Source organism: Colobus angolensis, unplaced genomic scaffold (genome assembly GCF_000951035.1).
Source record: "Colobus angolensis palliatus isolate OR3802 unplaced genomic scaffold, Cang.pa_1.0 Scaffold522, whole genome shotgun sequence".
Classification (NCBI taxonomy): domain Eukaryota; kingdom Metazoa; phylum Chordata; class Mammalia; order Primates; family Cercopithecidae; genus Colobus; species Colobus angolensis.
This window is the reverse complement of record NW_012118733.1, coordinates 375,606-394,535: the sequence shown is the minus strand read 5'-3', so window position 1 is coordinate 394,535 and position 18,930 is coordinate 375,606. Positions and strand designations below refer to the sequence as shown.

The window sequence follows — 18,930 nt, the reverse complement described above, 5'->3', positions numbered from 1 at the left end:
TCTGAGATCACACTCAGGTGCTTTTTCTCTAAAGCAATGTGACCAGGGATTTTCCCAATCCTGGCCATTTTCTGAAGAAAGCACCAATTTCTTCATGACTGGCTACTTTCTCTGTAGTCTGAGACCATGAGTACTGAGTTCCTCTGTAGTTTGAGACCATGAGTATGACTCCTTTTGGTAACAGGACAAGTAACTCACCTACACAAAATTTACCAACCCCAAGCCCATATATACCGCTGAAAGGTCATACATTTTTTCTCCCTTCTCAAAACCTCAACATCCTAAACATCCATCATTTCTTACCAACTTTACTATAAGTGCTAATAAAAATCAAAGTCTGAAATTCTCCCTGGTTTTTACTTTTTCTCATAGGATACTACAGACACAATCCCCACAGAGTTCACACTTGCTTGAGTTAAATTCTGACCACTGAGCCAGAAAGAGAAATAATTCTAGCCCATGTGGCCAAGGACGCAGCACCCAAATGAAAAGAACATCGCCAGGCATCAGCTTACAGCCACTCCCATTCTTCTGAAATGCCAACCTGCCAGGGCCCCCAAAATAGACTTGTTGTGGCTTTTTTTAAAAAAAGTAGAGACCTTCTCATTTAAATCCTGAGACAACAGTCAACAAATATCTATCACTAATAATCCAAAACATTAATAAAACTAAAAAGCTAAAGTCATCAAAAATTCTACCTGGGATTCCTTAAATCCCTCAACTAGGGAGGGAAAAGATTATAAATGGCTAAAAGCCCTTTACTAGGGAAAATGATCACTGTATTTAAATTGCGCTTCTTCCAAAGCAACTTCTTTTGCTCCACTGATTCATTTCTCTCCATAACCCTCCCCCACACTCTTAATACATACATGTAAAGGGATTTTCAAAAACTGAAAAGAACAGCAAAAATAAACAATAAAGACAAAACAGGCTACTTCTTACCTACAAAAGCCTAGGGGCAAGCATGGAGATAGGTCTTCCGTCTACAGCTGGTAACAGGTGGTGGTATAAAAGTGTGCATCAAACTGACCTTTAAAGACTTCAGGAGTCAAGATCGTGTCCGACTCCCGTTTCAGCTTCAGCCTCAACCCCCGATAAGAAGTTTTATTCAGATAGTTTATTTCCACCGAGCAATAGCGGTTTCTCTTTGCTGTCTGGGAACATGGTTACCCACAGATGGAACAGGCTGCTGTGTGAGCAATCTGCTCAGTGCAGCTGCTTCACCAAGATAAAGCAGACACAAGGTCTGCCCTGTGACAGCAGCTCAGCAGACTGGGCTTGGGCGGAAATCCTGCATCCTATCCCCTGCACTGTGCAGGGTCTTGAATTCCCAGACTGCTGCCCAAAAGCAACAGGCAATGGAACTAGAGGTCCGTTCCCCAAGCAGGAAAAGGAAGGAGTTCCCTGTCAACAACACCCCTACCTCAAAAAAAAATAATAATAAAATAAAAGCGCACAAAAAAACCAATGACCTAATACCACCATTCAGGGTGTTGAGATGTCAGGTTAGAACAATACTTACAGCTGTTCATGAAACCACTCTGACTCTAAATTTGCTCAGAATACAGACTAGGATGACGGGAGGAAGGGAGTTTCAGGCTTGTAAATAGAACACAGCTTTTTGGCACTGTTTTCTATGATACCAGAGAAAAGGATTAAGCCATGTGAATAAAAACATCTGCTAAATTCCTTCATCATTTTAGAATACCTGTGATCTAGGCACTGTTTTCCAGGTTTGCAAAGTTGCAACCACTCCAGAATGACAGACAAGAGTGTTTATAAGCTTAAGCAACCAAGCAGTTAAGTCTACAACACAGGAAACAAAATCTGTGCAACCCTGAGATGACGTGCCTCTCCTGATGGTGGTGACTATTAACTTGACTACCCACCCAATGAATGCAAGACCTCAAAAAAACAAAGATGCCTATATTTTTACCAGGACACCACAGTAACTCTTAAGGGAATCTGCTTCTCAGACTGTTAATTTTGTATTATGTTTTGCTTACCTGCTGCTGGCTCAGGCCCTTGGACAGGTAAAATAATCTTCTCTGGCTCCTCCCTTTCAGCAAAACATCCTGCAAGGCTCCCTGTGGCTTCCTCAGGAGTACCGCCCATTGGCAGGCTCTCCCCAGGTGGGAAAGTACTCACTTTTTCTGTAAAAGCATTCTCTAGCCCTTCAGTGAGAGGACTCAACTTAGGGCTGGACAGTGACATGTGACAGGCCTCCCCCTCAGTAAGCAGTGCTCCAGTGGCCTTGACTTGTTCGATGACAGCATCCACTATACGGCTGGCAGCCTCCTCTATCAGGTCTGCTCCCTTAGGCAGAGGTGTGGCCTGGGCAGAGACCATGCAAGGTAGAGAGGGAGTGCTCCTTTCCCCGCCTGAGGGCGAGGCTTGCATGACTTCCCTCGCGCCAGCTGGGGCCTCATCATCATGGGATGAGAGCCCCATGTCTGTGGGGAGCTCCTTGGCAGCAGGCTGCAGTAGGACAGGATGTGCTTCAGTGTCTATTTGGGGTTCCTCAGCATCGCCCATGGTACAGCTGTGGTCTGCTCCCTCCAGCTTCCCTTTCTCCCAATCAAGAGGTACCATCTCTGGGGTTCCAGCTCCCTGTGGGTCAGTCACAGCTTTGTCCTGTAAAGCTACTGGCAAACCCAGGATGACATTCTTCTCTTGGTTCAACAAGACGTCTGGAATCAGGATGTCTTGGGTGTTGTGTGATACATTCTTTCTTCTGGGAATAGCCATCCCTTGTAGAGCATTAACCCGCGTAACATCCACCGTCACATTTCCACTCACCTTACAGGCACTAGTTTTTCCCTGGGATTGGGTGTTCTTCACTCCAACATCCAGAGGAGAAAGTTGACTGCAATTAAGAGCCTCAGACCCATCAGACCCATCTGGCAACAGACATGGCAACAAAGCGGAGCTGTTGTGCTCTGCACCCAAGGCTTCCTGCCTTGAGTCTGTGGCCAGACTTGCTCCTGGTGGCACCAGGCTCTGGGTAGCCCCACCTTGAGTCAGCAGTGAGACTTGTGGTGCCACTTCCTTGTTATGTTCAGTTTCTGCCTTAAGACAGGCAGAGGGTGCACCCGGTGAATTACTTAGCTGAAGTGCTTTGTCCTTGGCACCATCAGCTGAGACCGATTTTTCATGAAATTGTAGAGTCTCTTGTCCGGGAGGTGGTGTTCTCTGCTCTTCCTGCAACATTCCTGAAGAAAGAGCATTTTCCTTAATGGAGGAACAGGTCACTGCTATATCCTTATCTTGTTCCTGAGTTGCAGAGCTTTCTGAAACCACCAGAAGTTTTCCCTCTTCTGTCAAAACTGAATCTAAAGCCAAAGTGGCCTTACCCATACTTTGCAGGGAAGAGTCAGTGTCTCCCTTGACATTCAGAGCTTCTGGGATTGCTGGAGGGGCGGGACCCTCACGCTCTCCACCAAGTCCTGTGAGACTGGTATTCCCCATCCCACGCTGAAGCTCTGCAGCAGTGGAGGATGTGGACAGATCTGCTGCCCTATCTTCTAGTGGCTGTGTATTAGGCTCATTCGAATCTCCGTCTGGGCCATCTCTACAATCTGTAGCCGTATGTAGTTCAGGAGTTGCTGTTCCCTTTTCTTTCTGGGAGGGGACAAAAGAAAGTGCGTCATCCTTGGTTACTGATTCACTGCCTGGATTGTTTGCCAGAGAGAAAGTACTGTCTGATATTACTGCCTGGTCTGGCACCAGTTCTTTCTCCATTTTAGGGACAACTGGATGTGGATGTGAAACCACCTCAAGCATATTTGTTAAAGGTTTATCTAGTTTCACATCTTTTCGTTGGCCTTTGTTATCCACCACTTTGAAAGGACAAAAATCCACACGTTCCCGGGTATCCCTTACAGGGTCAGAGGTGACTGTATTAGCCTGTGGGTCTTCACAGTGGGTGGCATTGGGTGGATCTTGTGAGCTGGGTTGCCTTGGTGTGGTGCTTTCGGGCTGGCTAACTATGTTATCACATCGTTTTGCAACCAAGTCGCCACTAGAAGTCACTGTGTTCTGTTGACATGCAGAGTCTGCACAAAGTTTATCGTCTCCAGTTGCAGAACAAATGGGTGAGGATTTGCCCTTTTGGCTTTGAGCATGAGATGAATTTGTTTCTGAATTCTGGTGTGGCATTACATCTTCTTCTAGCCCAAGAAGGGCTAAATCTGAGGGCGACATTGCCTCACCTATGACTGCTGCTAAGAGAGTATAAGGTTCTAATCTATCTGAAATCTTGTCTTTTGTAGCAGCTGGAATCACCACAGAACTCTGACCTACTGGAGCATCAGCACTCTCCTCACGACTTTGTGAAGTTTCTGTTTCTGTTGTTTTTTCAATGGAGGTTTCTTCATTACTAAATGCAAGTGAAGACTCAGCAGGTTTGTCACCATCCAGGGAACTGGCGGCAGGGGCACAGTTTGGAACACTAACTTTATCCACAGGCTTACTTATGACGTGTACTTCAGAGGCTCCAGCTGTGCCAATATTAGAGTTCTCAAATCTTTCCTTTGTACTTTCCCCTACTTCAAGCACATTCTTTTGAACAGTGGCATCTGGATTCATGAGCCCATGTTCCATTTCCCCTGCAGTCTCTGGGGTACTGACATTTGTTGTTGAAATGCCTCCCAGTTCACCTCCAGAGGAATACTGGGCTGTGCCTGGCTCCATGACCAAGTCTCTCTGCAGCACAGCATCTCCACTGCTCAGGGAGTCCTGGTCTGTGGGCATTCTAGAAGATTTTGTTCCAGTTTCTTCACTTCTGTTTCCACAGGACGAAACGCCTTCCGTGCCCTTTACTCCATAATCAGGCAACCTCTGAAGGCAGCTGTCTTGATCAGATACAGTTCCAGAGTCCACAATAGGTGCTGGCTCCACCTCTTCCCCTTTTCTTTCCACACCTTTATTTTTCTTCCTACAGGAATGGTCTGTATTCTCCTCCTCAACTATGCTTGACAAATCACAGGGACTTTCAGTCTGTGCAATAGGGCTCCCTGGGCAGCACTGAGTGCTCTCGATCTCTTCAGAAGAAGAAAGTCGCTGAGGGTCCGTGGGCTCTGGTGCACAGGGAAGAAACTGGCCATCTGTCTCTGGGGCACTGGAAGGATCCTGTGCCATCACTATTAAGGGCACAAGATTGTCCATCTGCTTGAGGTTTGTTTTCTAGGAGGAAATGAAATACACTTTTAAAAAACTGCTCGTAGGAGAAGATGTCACTGACACCTCTGAGCAAAAATCCTGTTGTACAGAACTGACTTCCATTCTGGCCCTTCTAAAAGGTCACATGATAAGCTAATCTAAAATAATACAAATAACTTTCCTCTTATTTCTGATATTACTTTCCTCTTATATCTGCCTATACACTGGGATGTTCAAAATGGATTAGGATACATGAAATATCTATTTTCTAAATATTGAACTTATTTTAGGAAGCAGATTAAAATTGAGTCTCAAAAACCTTATTTTTAAAAAGCTCAGTGAATATCTTCAAATCAGTTGCTAACATTAAGGTGGGATCCCTCATTCTGAGACCAGGCTGGAGTGCAGTGGTGTGATCATAGTTTACTGTAGCCTTGAACTCCTGGACTCAAGCGACCCTGTGCCTCAGCCTCTTGAGTAGCTAGGACTACAGGTGTGCACCATTGCACTTGGCTAATTGTTTTATTTTTTGTAGAGACGGTGTCTCATTATGTTGCCCAGGCTGTTCTCCAACTCCTGAGCCTACAGGATCCTCCTACCTTGGCCTCCCAAAGTGCTGGGATTATAGGGCGTGAGTCACTGTGTCCCACCTGTAATTTTCATCGTCTTCAGTGGGGCAGAGCCTATTTCCGCCCTGCCTCATATATACAAATAAAAACAAATCCTAGCTCTTTTCTATTATAAGGTGCAGCCAATGCTCCTGTGCCGTCAATATTTACTGAGGAGTTCAGAGTCCTTTAATCCCCAAAATATGTTCCAACCAATCTAACTTAACCATTGAGTTATGGGGTCATAATTTCAGGAACAGTGGCATGGCAGATATTCTTTTACCTTTTGATAAAACCAGAACATACTAAATATAAAATAAATAAGAACATATACCTATACACTGTCAGAGTATGTTATAGATACTATATGTAATCTCAAAAATGGATTTTGCAACTTTAAAGTATTTTAAAAATATAAACAGATACAACCAACAGCATGGGAATGACTAAGAAAATCATGGTTCATAAAACTGATGGAAGAAATACCACCCATTATTAACTACGAGGACCATATTGCAATTAGAAAAAAATTATTAATCTAAGTTTATAAACATGCAAAAATCCCATGTGCATGCAACAAGGTTTAGGAAAAACGGAGAAAAACAAATACAGGTGATCTTTAGTGAATTTACCTTCATATCAAAATTTCAAAAATTCTTACAAAAATACTATTTTCTCAACCCCTAAAATCTATTTTTCCAAACATCTGGTTTGCTTGCCACTCATTACTTGATCTACTGCAATAATACGCATATCTACTGCCATCCATCCTCTCATTCATCTACTCATTCAGTGAATATATTGGGCATTTACAGGATTCCATCATCAGACCATTCCTATCTACCTGCTGAGCCTATTGTAAAAGTTTATACGTACAAGTATAAAATGTGTCATGCTTGTTAAAGTCTTTCTATTAGAGTGTACAAGTAAAATGGACTTTCACTAAAAGCTTCTGTGTTAGGTTCCTTAAGAGTATTCAAAATTGGCTTATTTCCAATCCTGCTGAGAGTACGACAGTGTCCTAAAATTCAGGAAATGAAGTCATTAAATTTAATAAACAGTAAACATTATAAAACAGAATCTGGAGAAACAGTAGTGTTGCCTGAAGAAAGTAACACATGTATGTTCCCACAGTTTTAATTTCTCGTATTTGCCTGCCAACCATTCCCATATCTTGGCAGGCAGCTTTGGTACCTGCAAAACTGTATTTTCAAGTGGACTACCATTCACCTAGTAAAAAGAGCTCTAAGGAAAAATCTGATTGCCTAGAAGTCCACTCAGACAAAAATGAAATGTCACCTGCTCTGGAACAAACACAATTCTAAAACACAAAAATGGGAGCATCACATAATCTTACGGAATTTCTTGGCTTGCTGGTCTCAAATAATGCATGCTCCCAAAGAAGCCTCTGGCATTGAGCTGACCTTAAATGAAATTATTGTCAAGTGGTTTCCAAATCAAATCAGCTCTGAAATAAACTGGGTGGAAAAATTACCTAAACATAGCCTTTCAGATGTTATGGCCAAGACAGATGTACACGTATGACGTTTATACTATTCGTAATAAATGCTAACAGGTAGTCTGTAATGTTTTTATGTCTGGCAACAACTTTATCTTGAAGACTTGAGTGGATTATAAAATCTTTTCCTTTTTTTAGTGATCTTTGTATCATGCAACTATTGATTTAAATATAGTAATACTATATTCAAATGGTACATACCATCGCTCACTAAAATAGTTATAAAAATACTCCTGATTAAATTTGGTTCTTGTTCTTTGGCAACAATCTCAGAAACTGTTTTGCTTCTTTCATTTTGTAAAGTTAAGCCAAACACAGACAAATATCCTTTCATGCCAGGATAATTTAATTCTAGTTGTTGCATATTTCTGTACCTGAAATGTGTGTCTTTCATTATTCCCAAAACCAATGAAAAAAACCTCTCAGTCCCCTTACTGCTACAACCTTAATGCTAGCTCTGATCTGTAAGTGGTAACATTTAATACTGCTAACACTGCTTTACAGCTCTCACAATCTTTGGGGAAAGTCTTTCTTTTTCTGTTTTTGAGACAAGGTCTGGCTCTGTCACCCAGGCAGGAGTGCAGTGGTGTCATCTCAGCTCACTGCAGCCTCTGCCTCCTAGGCTCACTCGATCTGCCTGCCTCAGACCCCCGAGTAGCTGGGACTATAGGCATACACTACCATGCCCGGCTAATTTCTGTAGAGCCAGAGTTTCTCCATGTTGCCCAGGCTAGTCTCAAACTTCTGAGCTCAAGTGATCCACCTGCGTCGGCCTTCCAAAGTGCTGGGATTACAGGCATGCGCCACTGTGCCTGGCCAGGAAAGTATTTTTATGTTCTAATTATATCAAGGTTCACTGGAGGAGGGCGGGGACACACATACAAAACACACACATGCACATGCACACACTTAAAAATAAAAGCTTTCTGACTTACCATTAGTTGCTGTTGGATGTTCATAAGTCTAAAAATGTGTCCAGGAAATGGGTGTTCAGGTGATTCAGACTCAGAGGTTAATGTATAGATGTCCAACTCTCGATGATGCCTCACAGAACAGTCTCCATACGGTATTTCATAGGATAAACTGCTCCAGGAGTCTGGTTCTCCAGCATTCTCCCTACACACAAGCAATCTCTGGTTAATGTATATATATTCTGCCTCCCAGACATAGGCTTAACCTTCTAGGTCTTACTTCATATTTCTAACCTGATTGTTCTGTGAGGTTCGGCAGCAAAAATCAGTATATATACCTCCCAAATGATTCAGGCATATAACTAATAGCTCCATCCTCCTCACAAGAGACCACAAATGGGTTAAATGAAAACTGCAGGACTCCTAGCCCTAACAAAGTTCTTCAGATCAAGATAAAGAGATGTCTGAGATCTAATAATAGTTAATACTATGCTAACAACCAAGTAATGAGGAAGTGCAAGGAAGATGGTTTTAGCCTGATTTTCAACAAAATCAAGGCTTATTAAGAGGTGTTCTTAAAATAAATTAGACCATATGCTAACTACAGTCGATGATAATGGGAAGAGAAGAACCACTCACTCCAACCCTTATAAGGGCACTCCAACTCTTCTAATAGGTGCAGAAAAGACCCTCAAGATTATTGAAGTCAATTACACAAAGAAAAACTGTTAAGATGACATATTGTTCAACACTTGTCAATATAATTATCATATCTTATTTGGAATAAAGCACTTGGTTCCAAGAACTTAAACTTTGTAAAATTTAAAAAACAAGCAAGTTTGCTCAACTCATATCATTATAAACATATATAACAACTTTCCACCATTATATGCCAACTGATTTGAACGAGGCAAGTGGGTTTCTCCTCTAAAGGCTACAGCACCTCCGATTCCACTCTTGCTTCCAGAAGGCATACCCATGCCTGTAATGCCTGCTGTGATACAATACATAATCTGTGCTGTTTTTACAGCAGATGAAAGAATCTTGGGGCATATAATCAACAGGGATGAGGCACACAACGATACCCCACACAATCTCATATTACTTAACTACTGTATCTGAGCATGCATTTCAAGTGTTAAGCACCCTCTTCTACATTCAGCACACATGTGAATGTCTGAAGCCCTAACTGTGGGTGTCACTATTCTTTCTCATTAGCTTGATACACAGTATGCTATACAGAGTTAGAGATTTCTGGGGACAAAATTTTATTTCCCAGCTATACGATGCTAGACAAATTTCTTAACTTTTCAGAGCCTTAATTTCATAATATGCAATCACAGATATTATAATCTAAGCATTGTTTTGAGAATTAGAGAAAATGTGCGTTAAAAAAACTACATCTATGGTGTTTGGCACAGAGAAGTCACACACGGATACTGCCTATTCTTCCTCTTCCAACTCTTTCATTCGTTTAAAAATAATTCCTAGTAAGCCTTCCCTTTTTAAAAGTAGAAAAACATTTCTACTTTTTTCTATTTTTCTACTTTTATCAGAAAATCCTGTTTTCTCTGAAAGCTTTAAACATAATGAAAACACTCCTCAAACAGCATTCTGATGAGGTTCCTAGCAGCTCAAAGATCAGGCACTATAATAGATTATGCTTTCCATCAACCCTTTCCTCCTTATCTGAAATGTTATTTTTCCTTTCCTTACAACATTAACACCTTTGAACATCCCATATCACATCATATTGTATTTTATTTATTTTTAAGACAGAGTCCTGCTCTGTCGACCAGGTTGGAGTGCAGTGATGCAATCTTGGCTCACTGCAACCTCTAACTCCCGGGTTCATGCAATTCTCCTGCCTCAGCCTCCTGAGAAGATGGAATTACAGGCACGTCCCACCATGCCCAGCAAATTTTTTTGTATTTTTAGTAGAGGGGTTTTGTCACATTGGCCAGGCTGGTCTTGAACTGCTGATCTCAGGTGATCCACCCGCCTTGGCCTCCCAACCTATATCACAGTTATTATAATCTCACCGAAGCAAGCAATAGATTGGTAAAGTATCCCTGAGATTCTGGGAGGAAGGTTATATTTGAGATCATTACCATGTTTTGAAATTAAATTACCATGTTTTGAAACTAAAGATGTAAGAAATTACAGACATGCTATCTAGCCACTGAAAAACATGAGAAAGATTACTTCAACTGTCTCTCCAGTTTTTTCTACTAAGTCACACCTGTCTGTCATTAACAGTTCACCTGAGACTAATTGGAATTTTAAAGCTAAAAATATGCTACAGTGGCAGCCATAAAAAAGGATGCGTTCATGTCCTTTGCAGAGAAATGGATGAAGCTGGAAACCATCACTCTCAGCAAACTAACACAGGAACAGAAAACCAAACACCACATGTTCTCACTCGTAAGTGGGAGTTGACCAATGAGAACACATGGACACAGGGAGGGGAACATCACACACCCGGGCCTGTCGGAGGGTCAGGGCTAGGGAAGGGAGAGCATTAGGAGAAACACCTAACATAGATCACGGGTTGATGGGTGCAGCAAACCACCATGGCATGTGTATACCTATGTAACAAGCCTGCACGTTCTGCCCATGTATCCCAGAACTTAAAGCATAATAATAATATTTAAAAAACTTAAAAAAAAATATGCTACAGTGGAAAACCTATAAAGCAATGGAAAATCATGACTGAGGGTAATGACAATTAAGTGTACTCCAAAAAACTACTATTACAATTTCCATGCCCAAGAGCTCCCCAAAAGCAGCTTAAAATAAGAATAGCATATGCTATACTAGATGTTTTACATATTTTACTAAGCTGCTATACTCTGAGTAAAATGACCTCAAACAGAAAAGCACTTGTAAAATACTCTCGACGGTTCAAACAAATGACTCAAGAAGTCAAACAGCAGGGAGAAAACTTCTATATCAATTCAGCCTTCAAGCCTACACTGACATAGTCACTAACATGCCTTACTGTGTGGCAGACATTAGTGGCATATCTGCTTAATCAAATTATCACATACAGCCATATTCCAACAAAAAAGATCTCTAAAAACAAAAACAGCTTTATATACCACCACTGAGCAAGACCCAAATATAACAAGATTAGAGGACACTGTTTGCCAAGGCAGGGGCAATTAAAAAGTGATACAGTCCATTCTCTGCGAAATGGAGTATTCTACCAACCTTACTACTATTAATTCTCAAATTGTTCCATTTATAATATCTAAATCTTAGAAAATCCCTTTCTCTAACCACAGCCTACTTACCTTCTACCTCTCCCACTCTCACCTTCCACAGGAATGTGCTTTTGTTGTCACAACTGCCTTCAGGTACTAACCTTTCAATCTCCCAATTCATGCCCCTGGGGACTTCTGTTGCTTCCTCATCCCTCTAGATACTAAAGATCAGTCATTGCAATTATTTTTCCACTGACTTCCATGAATATCTGTTGCTACTGACACTCTTCCAAACTCATTTCACCTCCAGGTCTGGCTAAGTCCCATCATCCATTCATTTAGCAAGTATGTATGTGCCAGGCACTATTTCAGGTGCTGGTGACACAAACCAAAATCCCTGTTCTGTTGAACAAGGGGGACAACAGCAATCAAGATGAATAAGTAAAACACTCAGAAGATAGCAAGTGCTATGGAGATTAAAGCAGGATTGAAGGTTGCGATTTTAAATGTGGTGAATCAAAGGAGGCCTCATTAATGTGACATTTCAGAAAATACATTTCGTGCTCTGTGTTACCACTGTATAAAACCTTTACTGGGTTAACCAGTAAAATCTGGCAAAACTCTATGCATAAGAATGTTTACTGCAACTTTTGGCATAACTTCATTAAAAACTGGAAGCAACCTAACCAGTCAGTTACCGGAGCACTAATTGGTAAACTGAAGAAGAGATCTATAGACTATTATGTAGCCATTAAAAATAAGTGAAATAACCAGTCAGTTACTGCAGCGCTAACTGGTAAATTAAAGAACAGATCTATAGGCTATTACGTAGCCATGAAAAATAACTGAAATAAAAGTTGAACAACATTGAAATCTACAAAGTTCTGTGAAATAAGCAAAATAAAAAGTAAAAAAAAGTACATAAGTCTAGGCCGTAAAACGCACAAATATAAAAAGTATCAGGGTGGTTGAGATATACATTTTACTAATATTTTTAGTAATTGCTTCAAAAGTCCCACTCAGCCAGGCCTCATTGCTGCTCAGTAATCCTTTTACTCACCTGTATACTAATCTTCCCCCGCTGGGACTGTTTAAAGTTATTTCATCTAATGCCAAACATTAACTTTGCCTACTTCATTCTCAAAAGACCTTTTCTCCTTTCTTAGTGATAAGCCTGAGACCATCTAATGTAAACCAAAACAACCATCATTACAAAAAAAAAAAAAAAAAACAAACCACACACACAATGCATTTCCCCATCCTCTCCAACTTCAGGATACCCACCTTTCAGACAAAAAAGTTTTGCTGTTTCCTCCTGCCCTCCTTGGGTCCCTGCTTCAGTAAATCATGTCCTGGCTGCCTACGGTTTTCCAGCCACTTCTGGACTAGTTCCTTCCCAACTCTAGCACTAGCAATTCTTATTCAACCCTGTCCATCAGTTCTCACCCAAGGAATATGGCCCCCAGGGAACATTTGACAATATCTGGAGACATCTTTGGTTGTCACAACTCAGTAGTAGGAGGGGGGTCCTAAAATGCACAGGACTGCTCCCTACAACAAAGAATTATCAGGTCCAAACTCAGTAGTGCTAGAGTCGATGAACCCTGCTGAACCCAATGAACCATGTTCTGTCTTCCTCTTCCTCTTTCCTTCAAAGGAGGTAGACCTCCTTTCCAGTCATTTCAACATTTTAAGGCTTTGTGATCTGGTTCCTACTCACTTTGGTTTTTATTTTTTGAGATGGAGTCTCATTCTGTCATCCAGGCTGAAGTGTAATGGTGTGATCCTGGCTCACCACAACCTCTGTCTCCCGGGTTCAAGAGATTCTCCTGCCTCAGCCTCCCGAGTAGCTGGGATTACAGGGTATGCACCACCACACTTGGCTAATGTTTGTATTTTTAGTAGAGATGGGGTTTCGCCATGTTGGCCAGGCTGGTCTTGAACTCCTGACCTCAGGTGATCCATCCTCCTCTACCTCCTAAAGTTCTGGAATTACAGGCATCAGCCACCACACCCGGCCTCCTACTTATGCTGAACACTACCAAAACTTTGTCACAGGTTTCCGGTGATAAGTAAATCTCAAAATCCAGTGGCCTTTCTTTATCCCTGTCAACCCTGAGTTTTGCAGAATTTAAAAATGTTGATCTGGCTGGGTGTGGTGGCTCACAGTTGTAATCCCAGCACTTTGGAAGGCCGAGGCGGGGCAATCACCTGAGGTCAGGAGATTGAGACCATCCTGGCTGGTCAGGAGATTGAGACCATCCTGGCTAACACTGTGAAACCCCGTCTCTACCAAAAAAATATAAAAAATTAGCTGGGTGTGGTGGCATGCACCTGTAATCCCAGCTACTCGGGAGGCTGAGGCAGAAGAATCACTTGAACTCAGGAGGCGGAGGTTGCAGTGAGTTGAGATTGCGCCACTGCACTCCAGCCTGGGCGAAAGAGTGAGACTCCGCCTCAAACAAAAAAAAAAGTCAGTCATTTTCTTTTTTCTAATTACTCCCAACTAAAACTTTGTTTTAATGGTCTAGCCTCATAAACTAATATTAAAAGACCATTCAATGAAATGTTTACTTAACACCTATTAAGTGGTAGGCACTATGCTAGAGGTTAGAGCTACAAAGATATATGACATCTGCCTCAACATTAATGTCTCAACATTAATTACTGTTAGCCACAGTTTGGCCCCCTGAAGTTATTGTTACCTTCACAGATGCAAAAAAGCAGGAAAGAATGTATTAGGAATTTTACCGTTATATGTGTGGCACTATATTCATGCACTAAATAGAGCATATTTCATCAAAATTAAGATGCTATTACTTGTAAAGCCATCATCATCTTATGTACTACTAAAGCAAAAAACTGTTGCAAATTAAATTATGATAAAATGGTATAACAGCATTGATCAAAATGTACCTGATTTCACAATTGGAAAGATGCACATTTGAAGACACTGTAACAGAGTATAAATAAACTGAATTGTCTCTCTGAAGCACTGGTAGTGATAGTACAAACAGTTCACAGGAACCATTAGTTCCAGCATCATCTGCTTCACAGTATGCTCTGTTTAACTTAATGTTACCATGCACCAATGTTACCATGAACCTATATTCCCAAAACATGCAACCAATGGACAGCAAACACCTGTGAAGAAAGCAGCTCACAGGCTTTATACAGAGCTGCAAGGAACCTCAGGAGACCATGGCTTGGTACAATTTCACAAATACAACTAAGACACTAGTTTTCAAACTTTTAAGTAGCTGTATGTTTTCAGATAAAATCATATGCAGAAATAGAGTGGCTATGTGTGACAGGGCCAGTAGAGGGAAGGCAAGGCAAAGCCCTGCTCTCTCTCTGTCCACCCTCCTTCTTAGGTGAACTGTGAGGTCCATACCTAGAACCCTAGGTGTATCTGAATGCTCTTTAATTCTAGCACAGATTTTCTTTATGTACAACTACCACATTTCCATTTTAAATCCATCTTCCACATTCAGTCTCCTTTAGACTTGTAAAATCACTACTCAACATTCTCTTAATTGGAAGCCCTTCCTACGTCTACAGTTGGTAATTAAGTTGTCCGTCAGCCTTGTGTTTCTGCCATAAAGAGGACTATGGCTGGGTATCTAAAATTTACCTTGAAAAATGTGAACAAAGATTATATTGTAACCACATCAGGTCTTGCAGGACAGGAAAGCATAACCACAAATGTACTAGAAATTCTGGTTGTTTCAGTTGGTGAATTAAGAGGCACCATAGCCTCAGCTGACACTTTAAAAAACAAAGACAAAAAACAAGTGAAAGAAAGATCTGTAGACAAAGGAATGTAAATACTGCAGGAAGGTCTATAGAGATTTCTACTGCCTTCTGCTTTATTTTTTAATTCCAAGAAGGAAACTATCACCCTGAAGAAAAGAAATGGTACTTTACCACCAACTGTGGTAATTACGCAGTACAGGCATTATTTCATTACCACTGCATCAGATAGTGTTAAAGTCTCTTAGATCTTCACATTCAACCAGATTTCAAAACAGACTTTCAGATATGAAAGGCTGACAATATGATTACCTTGAAATTTTCAATCTTCTTGTCATGAGGTAATTAATATTGTTTTTAAACATCCTTAGGAGCCCTGAATTTTATCTAGTTTCCAGCACACTTCCAGGAGCAGTGTCTACCTTGTGAGCTCAGCAAGACTTGCTGAACTGCACCGTAACAATCTTACTCATCTGTAAGCCCCACTGAGAACCAGGACCATGTATCTCCCGACCCGCTGATCTCCACTACTCAGCACAATCTCTTGACATACGTAGGTACTCAAGTATTTGTTGGGATTTCACTCCAGGGTGGAAGAGTACAAATATTCTTCTGTTTTACTCACAATGTTTAAGATGGTTTGAGATCATCACTCTCTGAAGAGACAGATAATCTAAGGAACTAATTCTACTACAACCCAATGTTAGTGGCAGTAATGGCCCAAAAGGCACAGATGGCAAAGGAGACAGACTAAGGCGTAACAACTAAATCTAGTGTGTGATCCAGATCAGGAGGAAAAATACCTAAAAGAATACTATTAAGCAGATAGTGAAAAGTAGAACATAAACTACTATATATTAGATTATTGTATTAATGATAAATTACTAATTTTGATAAATGCACTGTTACTGTATTTAGTGACTGTCCTTGTTCTTAGGAAATACATGCTGAAATATTTAGGAACAGAAGGTCACAATTCTGCAGTTTACTCTCAAAGACTTCAGTAAAATTCTATATATGTACATATACACACACACAGATAAAGCAAATGTAACCAAATGTTAAGAATTGGAGAATTTGGATGAAGGGTATATAGGAGTTCATTGCATTTTTCTTGTATCTTTTCTGAGTTCAAAATTTTTCAAAGTACAAAGTTAAATGTAAAACATTATTTTAATAAAGGCAGAGGTGACAATTCCTTCACTCTTCTGTGATTATTATTTACTTAAGATAGGGAAGAAACTAGTATTATCTGAGTATCTACTTAAACAGATACTGACAGAAAATTTTAAGTGCACTAATTTAATCCTCTTATCAGTCCTTCAAAGTAGTAGTATTCCAGTTTCAGAGATGAGGAAATTGGGACCAGAAATATTAACATACTTGGTCAAGGTATACTACATACATTAGCAATTTGATAAACCTCACTTCAAAATCAAACTTTACCACTTACAAGAAGTGAGAACTTGAGCTAGATAGTTAACCCCTTTGGGCATGCATCTTGACCTATAAAAACTGCAACAGTCCTTTTAAAAGGTTGCTGTGAAAAAGCAAAGAAAGTTGTTGTGGAAATTAATGAGGACTACATAAATTATTTAACAATGCCTGGCACACAGTAGGCAGTCAATAAATATTAGCACCCTCTTACTCAGCACATTGCTAACAAGTAATGGATTTGAATCCAGGTTGGGCTGCTCCCAAAGCCTGTGCTCTCCCCCTTATATAATGCTGCACTGCTTTAAGAGGAAAGGGTTGGTCTTTATAGGAACACTTCATGTGGTACCCACAGCAGGAAGTATTCACGGTAATTTGAAGGCAACAAGGAGCAAAGAGGCCTTTAAGAGAAATTTTTTTTTACGAGTCAAAGGAACGTTCTCTCCAAGTAGAACATTTTTCAACACACATTCTCTGATAAAAAGTTCCAAAGTCCACCATCTGCTACATTGATTAACAGAATGGTGTGAGCGTTGAAGAGACTGACAAAATGTTGGACAAACTGCCTAGACCAAATTCTCATTCTCTGTGTTAAAAAAAAAAAAAAAAAGCACATTCTACTCAAATGAAGGACAAATATTGTTTCTGACAGGCTGGAAAATGGCATGCCCACATTGCTCACCATATTGTTCACAAAATTGACACCAATCCACCTTTTCCTACGAGGAAAAAAATACCAATTCACTACAAATTTATCTAATTATGTTCAACTGAGACTTCCCTAGAGGCTAAATCACAGTGTGGTATGGGAAAAGTACAGGTGCTGAAGTCTGAGTAGAATCCCATTTATATACCACAGTCTGATCTAAGACAAATTATTTTGCTTCTATGAGCCAGAGTTTTTTCATCTGTTTAAAGAAAAGTGGGGGCCAGGCGCAGTGGCTCACACCTGTAATCCCACCACTTTGGGAGGCCAAAGCAGGTGGATCACCTGAGGTCAGGAGTTCAAGACCAGCCTGGCCAATATGGTAAACACCTGTCTCTACCAAAAATACAAAACACACACACACACACAAACCTGTTGGGTGTGGTGGTGCACGCCTGTAACCCCAGCTACTCAGGAGGCTAAGGCAGGAGAATCGCTTCAATACAGGGGGCAGAGGTTGCAGTGAGCCCAGATCGCGCCACTGTACTCCGGCCTGGGCAACAAGAGCAAAACTCAGTCTCAAAAAAAAAAAGAAAAGAAAAGGAAAGTGGGAATAACAGCAGTTTTCTTACGAGGCTCAAGGAGTAAGATATAAGGACAGAGATATATATTCTTTTTTTTTTTTTTTTTTTTTGAGATGCAGTCTCTGTCACTCAAGATGGAGTGCAGTGGCACGATCTCGGCTCACTGCAACCACCACCTTCCAGGTACAAGCAATTCTCCCGCCTCAGCCTCCCAAGTAGCTGGGATTGCAGGTGCCTGCCACCACCCCCGGCTAATTTTTGTATTTTTAGTAGAGACGGGGTTTCCTCATGTTGGCCAGACTGGTCTCAAACTCCTGACCTCAGGTGATCCGCCCGCTTCAGCCTCCCAAACTGCTGGATTACAGGCATGAGCCACCGTGCGTGGCCAAGATATATTCTTAATATGCATACTACTGGTAAGTACTCATTAAATACTGGTTTCTATTTCCACAACATAACCACTTCCTTTTATTGTTAATATTTATCAACTGCTTAACAATGTATCAGATACTGAACTGTGCATTTGGTACATATCATCTCATTTACTCTCGTAATCATTCTGTGAAGGAGAATATTATTACCGTAATTTGCAGGTCAGGAAACTGAAGTTGTGAGAAACGTAGTAACTAAGTAATGGAGTCAGCAAGCATTTGGGTCAACAACTAAACCACCACAGATACCCACCTCTGCTGCCTATTTTGTAGCAGAGAATGCAGACAGATGAAACAAAAAATATATATAAATTTTAAAAATACACATTTTGAGAGACTAGTATGCAAGTTCTAGATCATTGTGCACTATGGATATGGGTACAGCAGTTAGTAGTCCATGGTGTCTATGGTCATTTTTCTCTTGTTTTTTATCCTGAGGGGCTACTTCACTCCCTTTCTCAATGAGTCCATAACTTCTGGAATACTATGTTACTTCAATAGCCAGTTGTATTCTTTTAGTTCTACCTTACTGTACTGCTTTCAAGATCTTGAAGAAGTGATTTTTCAGCATACTGCCACTACATTAGTTATACATGCATCAATATCTAATATACCAACATTCACAAGATTAGTAAAAATTAAAGTTAAATTGATTCTCTACTAGACAGACATGTATAT

General features: G+C 40.8%; 1 protein-coding gene across 3 annotated transcripts in view; it reads right to left on the bottom strand.

The window, feature by feature from the left end:
* Positions 1-18,930, bottom strand: part of AKAP13 (A kinase (PRKA) anchor protein 13) — a 360,775-nt gene that overhangs the window by 165,496 nt on the left and 176,349 nt on the right. For all 3 annotated transcript variants that reach the window (XM_011960761.1, XM_011960763.1, XM_011960762.1), the window contains exons 6-7: positions 8,223-8,403; positions 2,007-5,184 (exon numbers count right to left, since the gene is read on the bottom strand). In XM_011960761.1, the coding sequence (XP_011816151.1) occupies positions 2,007-5,184; positions 8,223-8,403 (3,359 nt within the window). The remainder of the gene's footprint in view (positions 1-2,006; positions 5,185-8,222; positions 8,404-18,930) is intronic.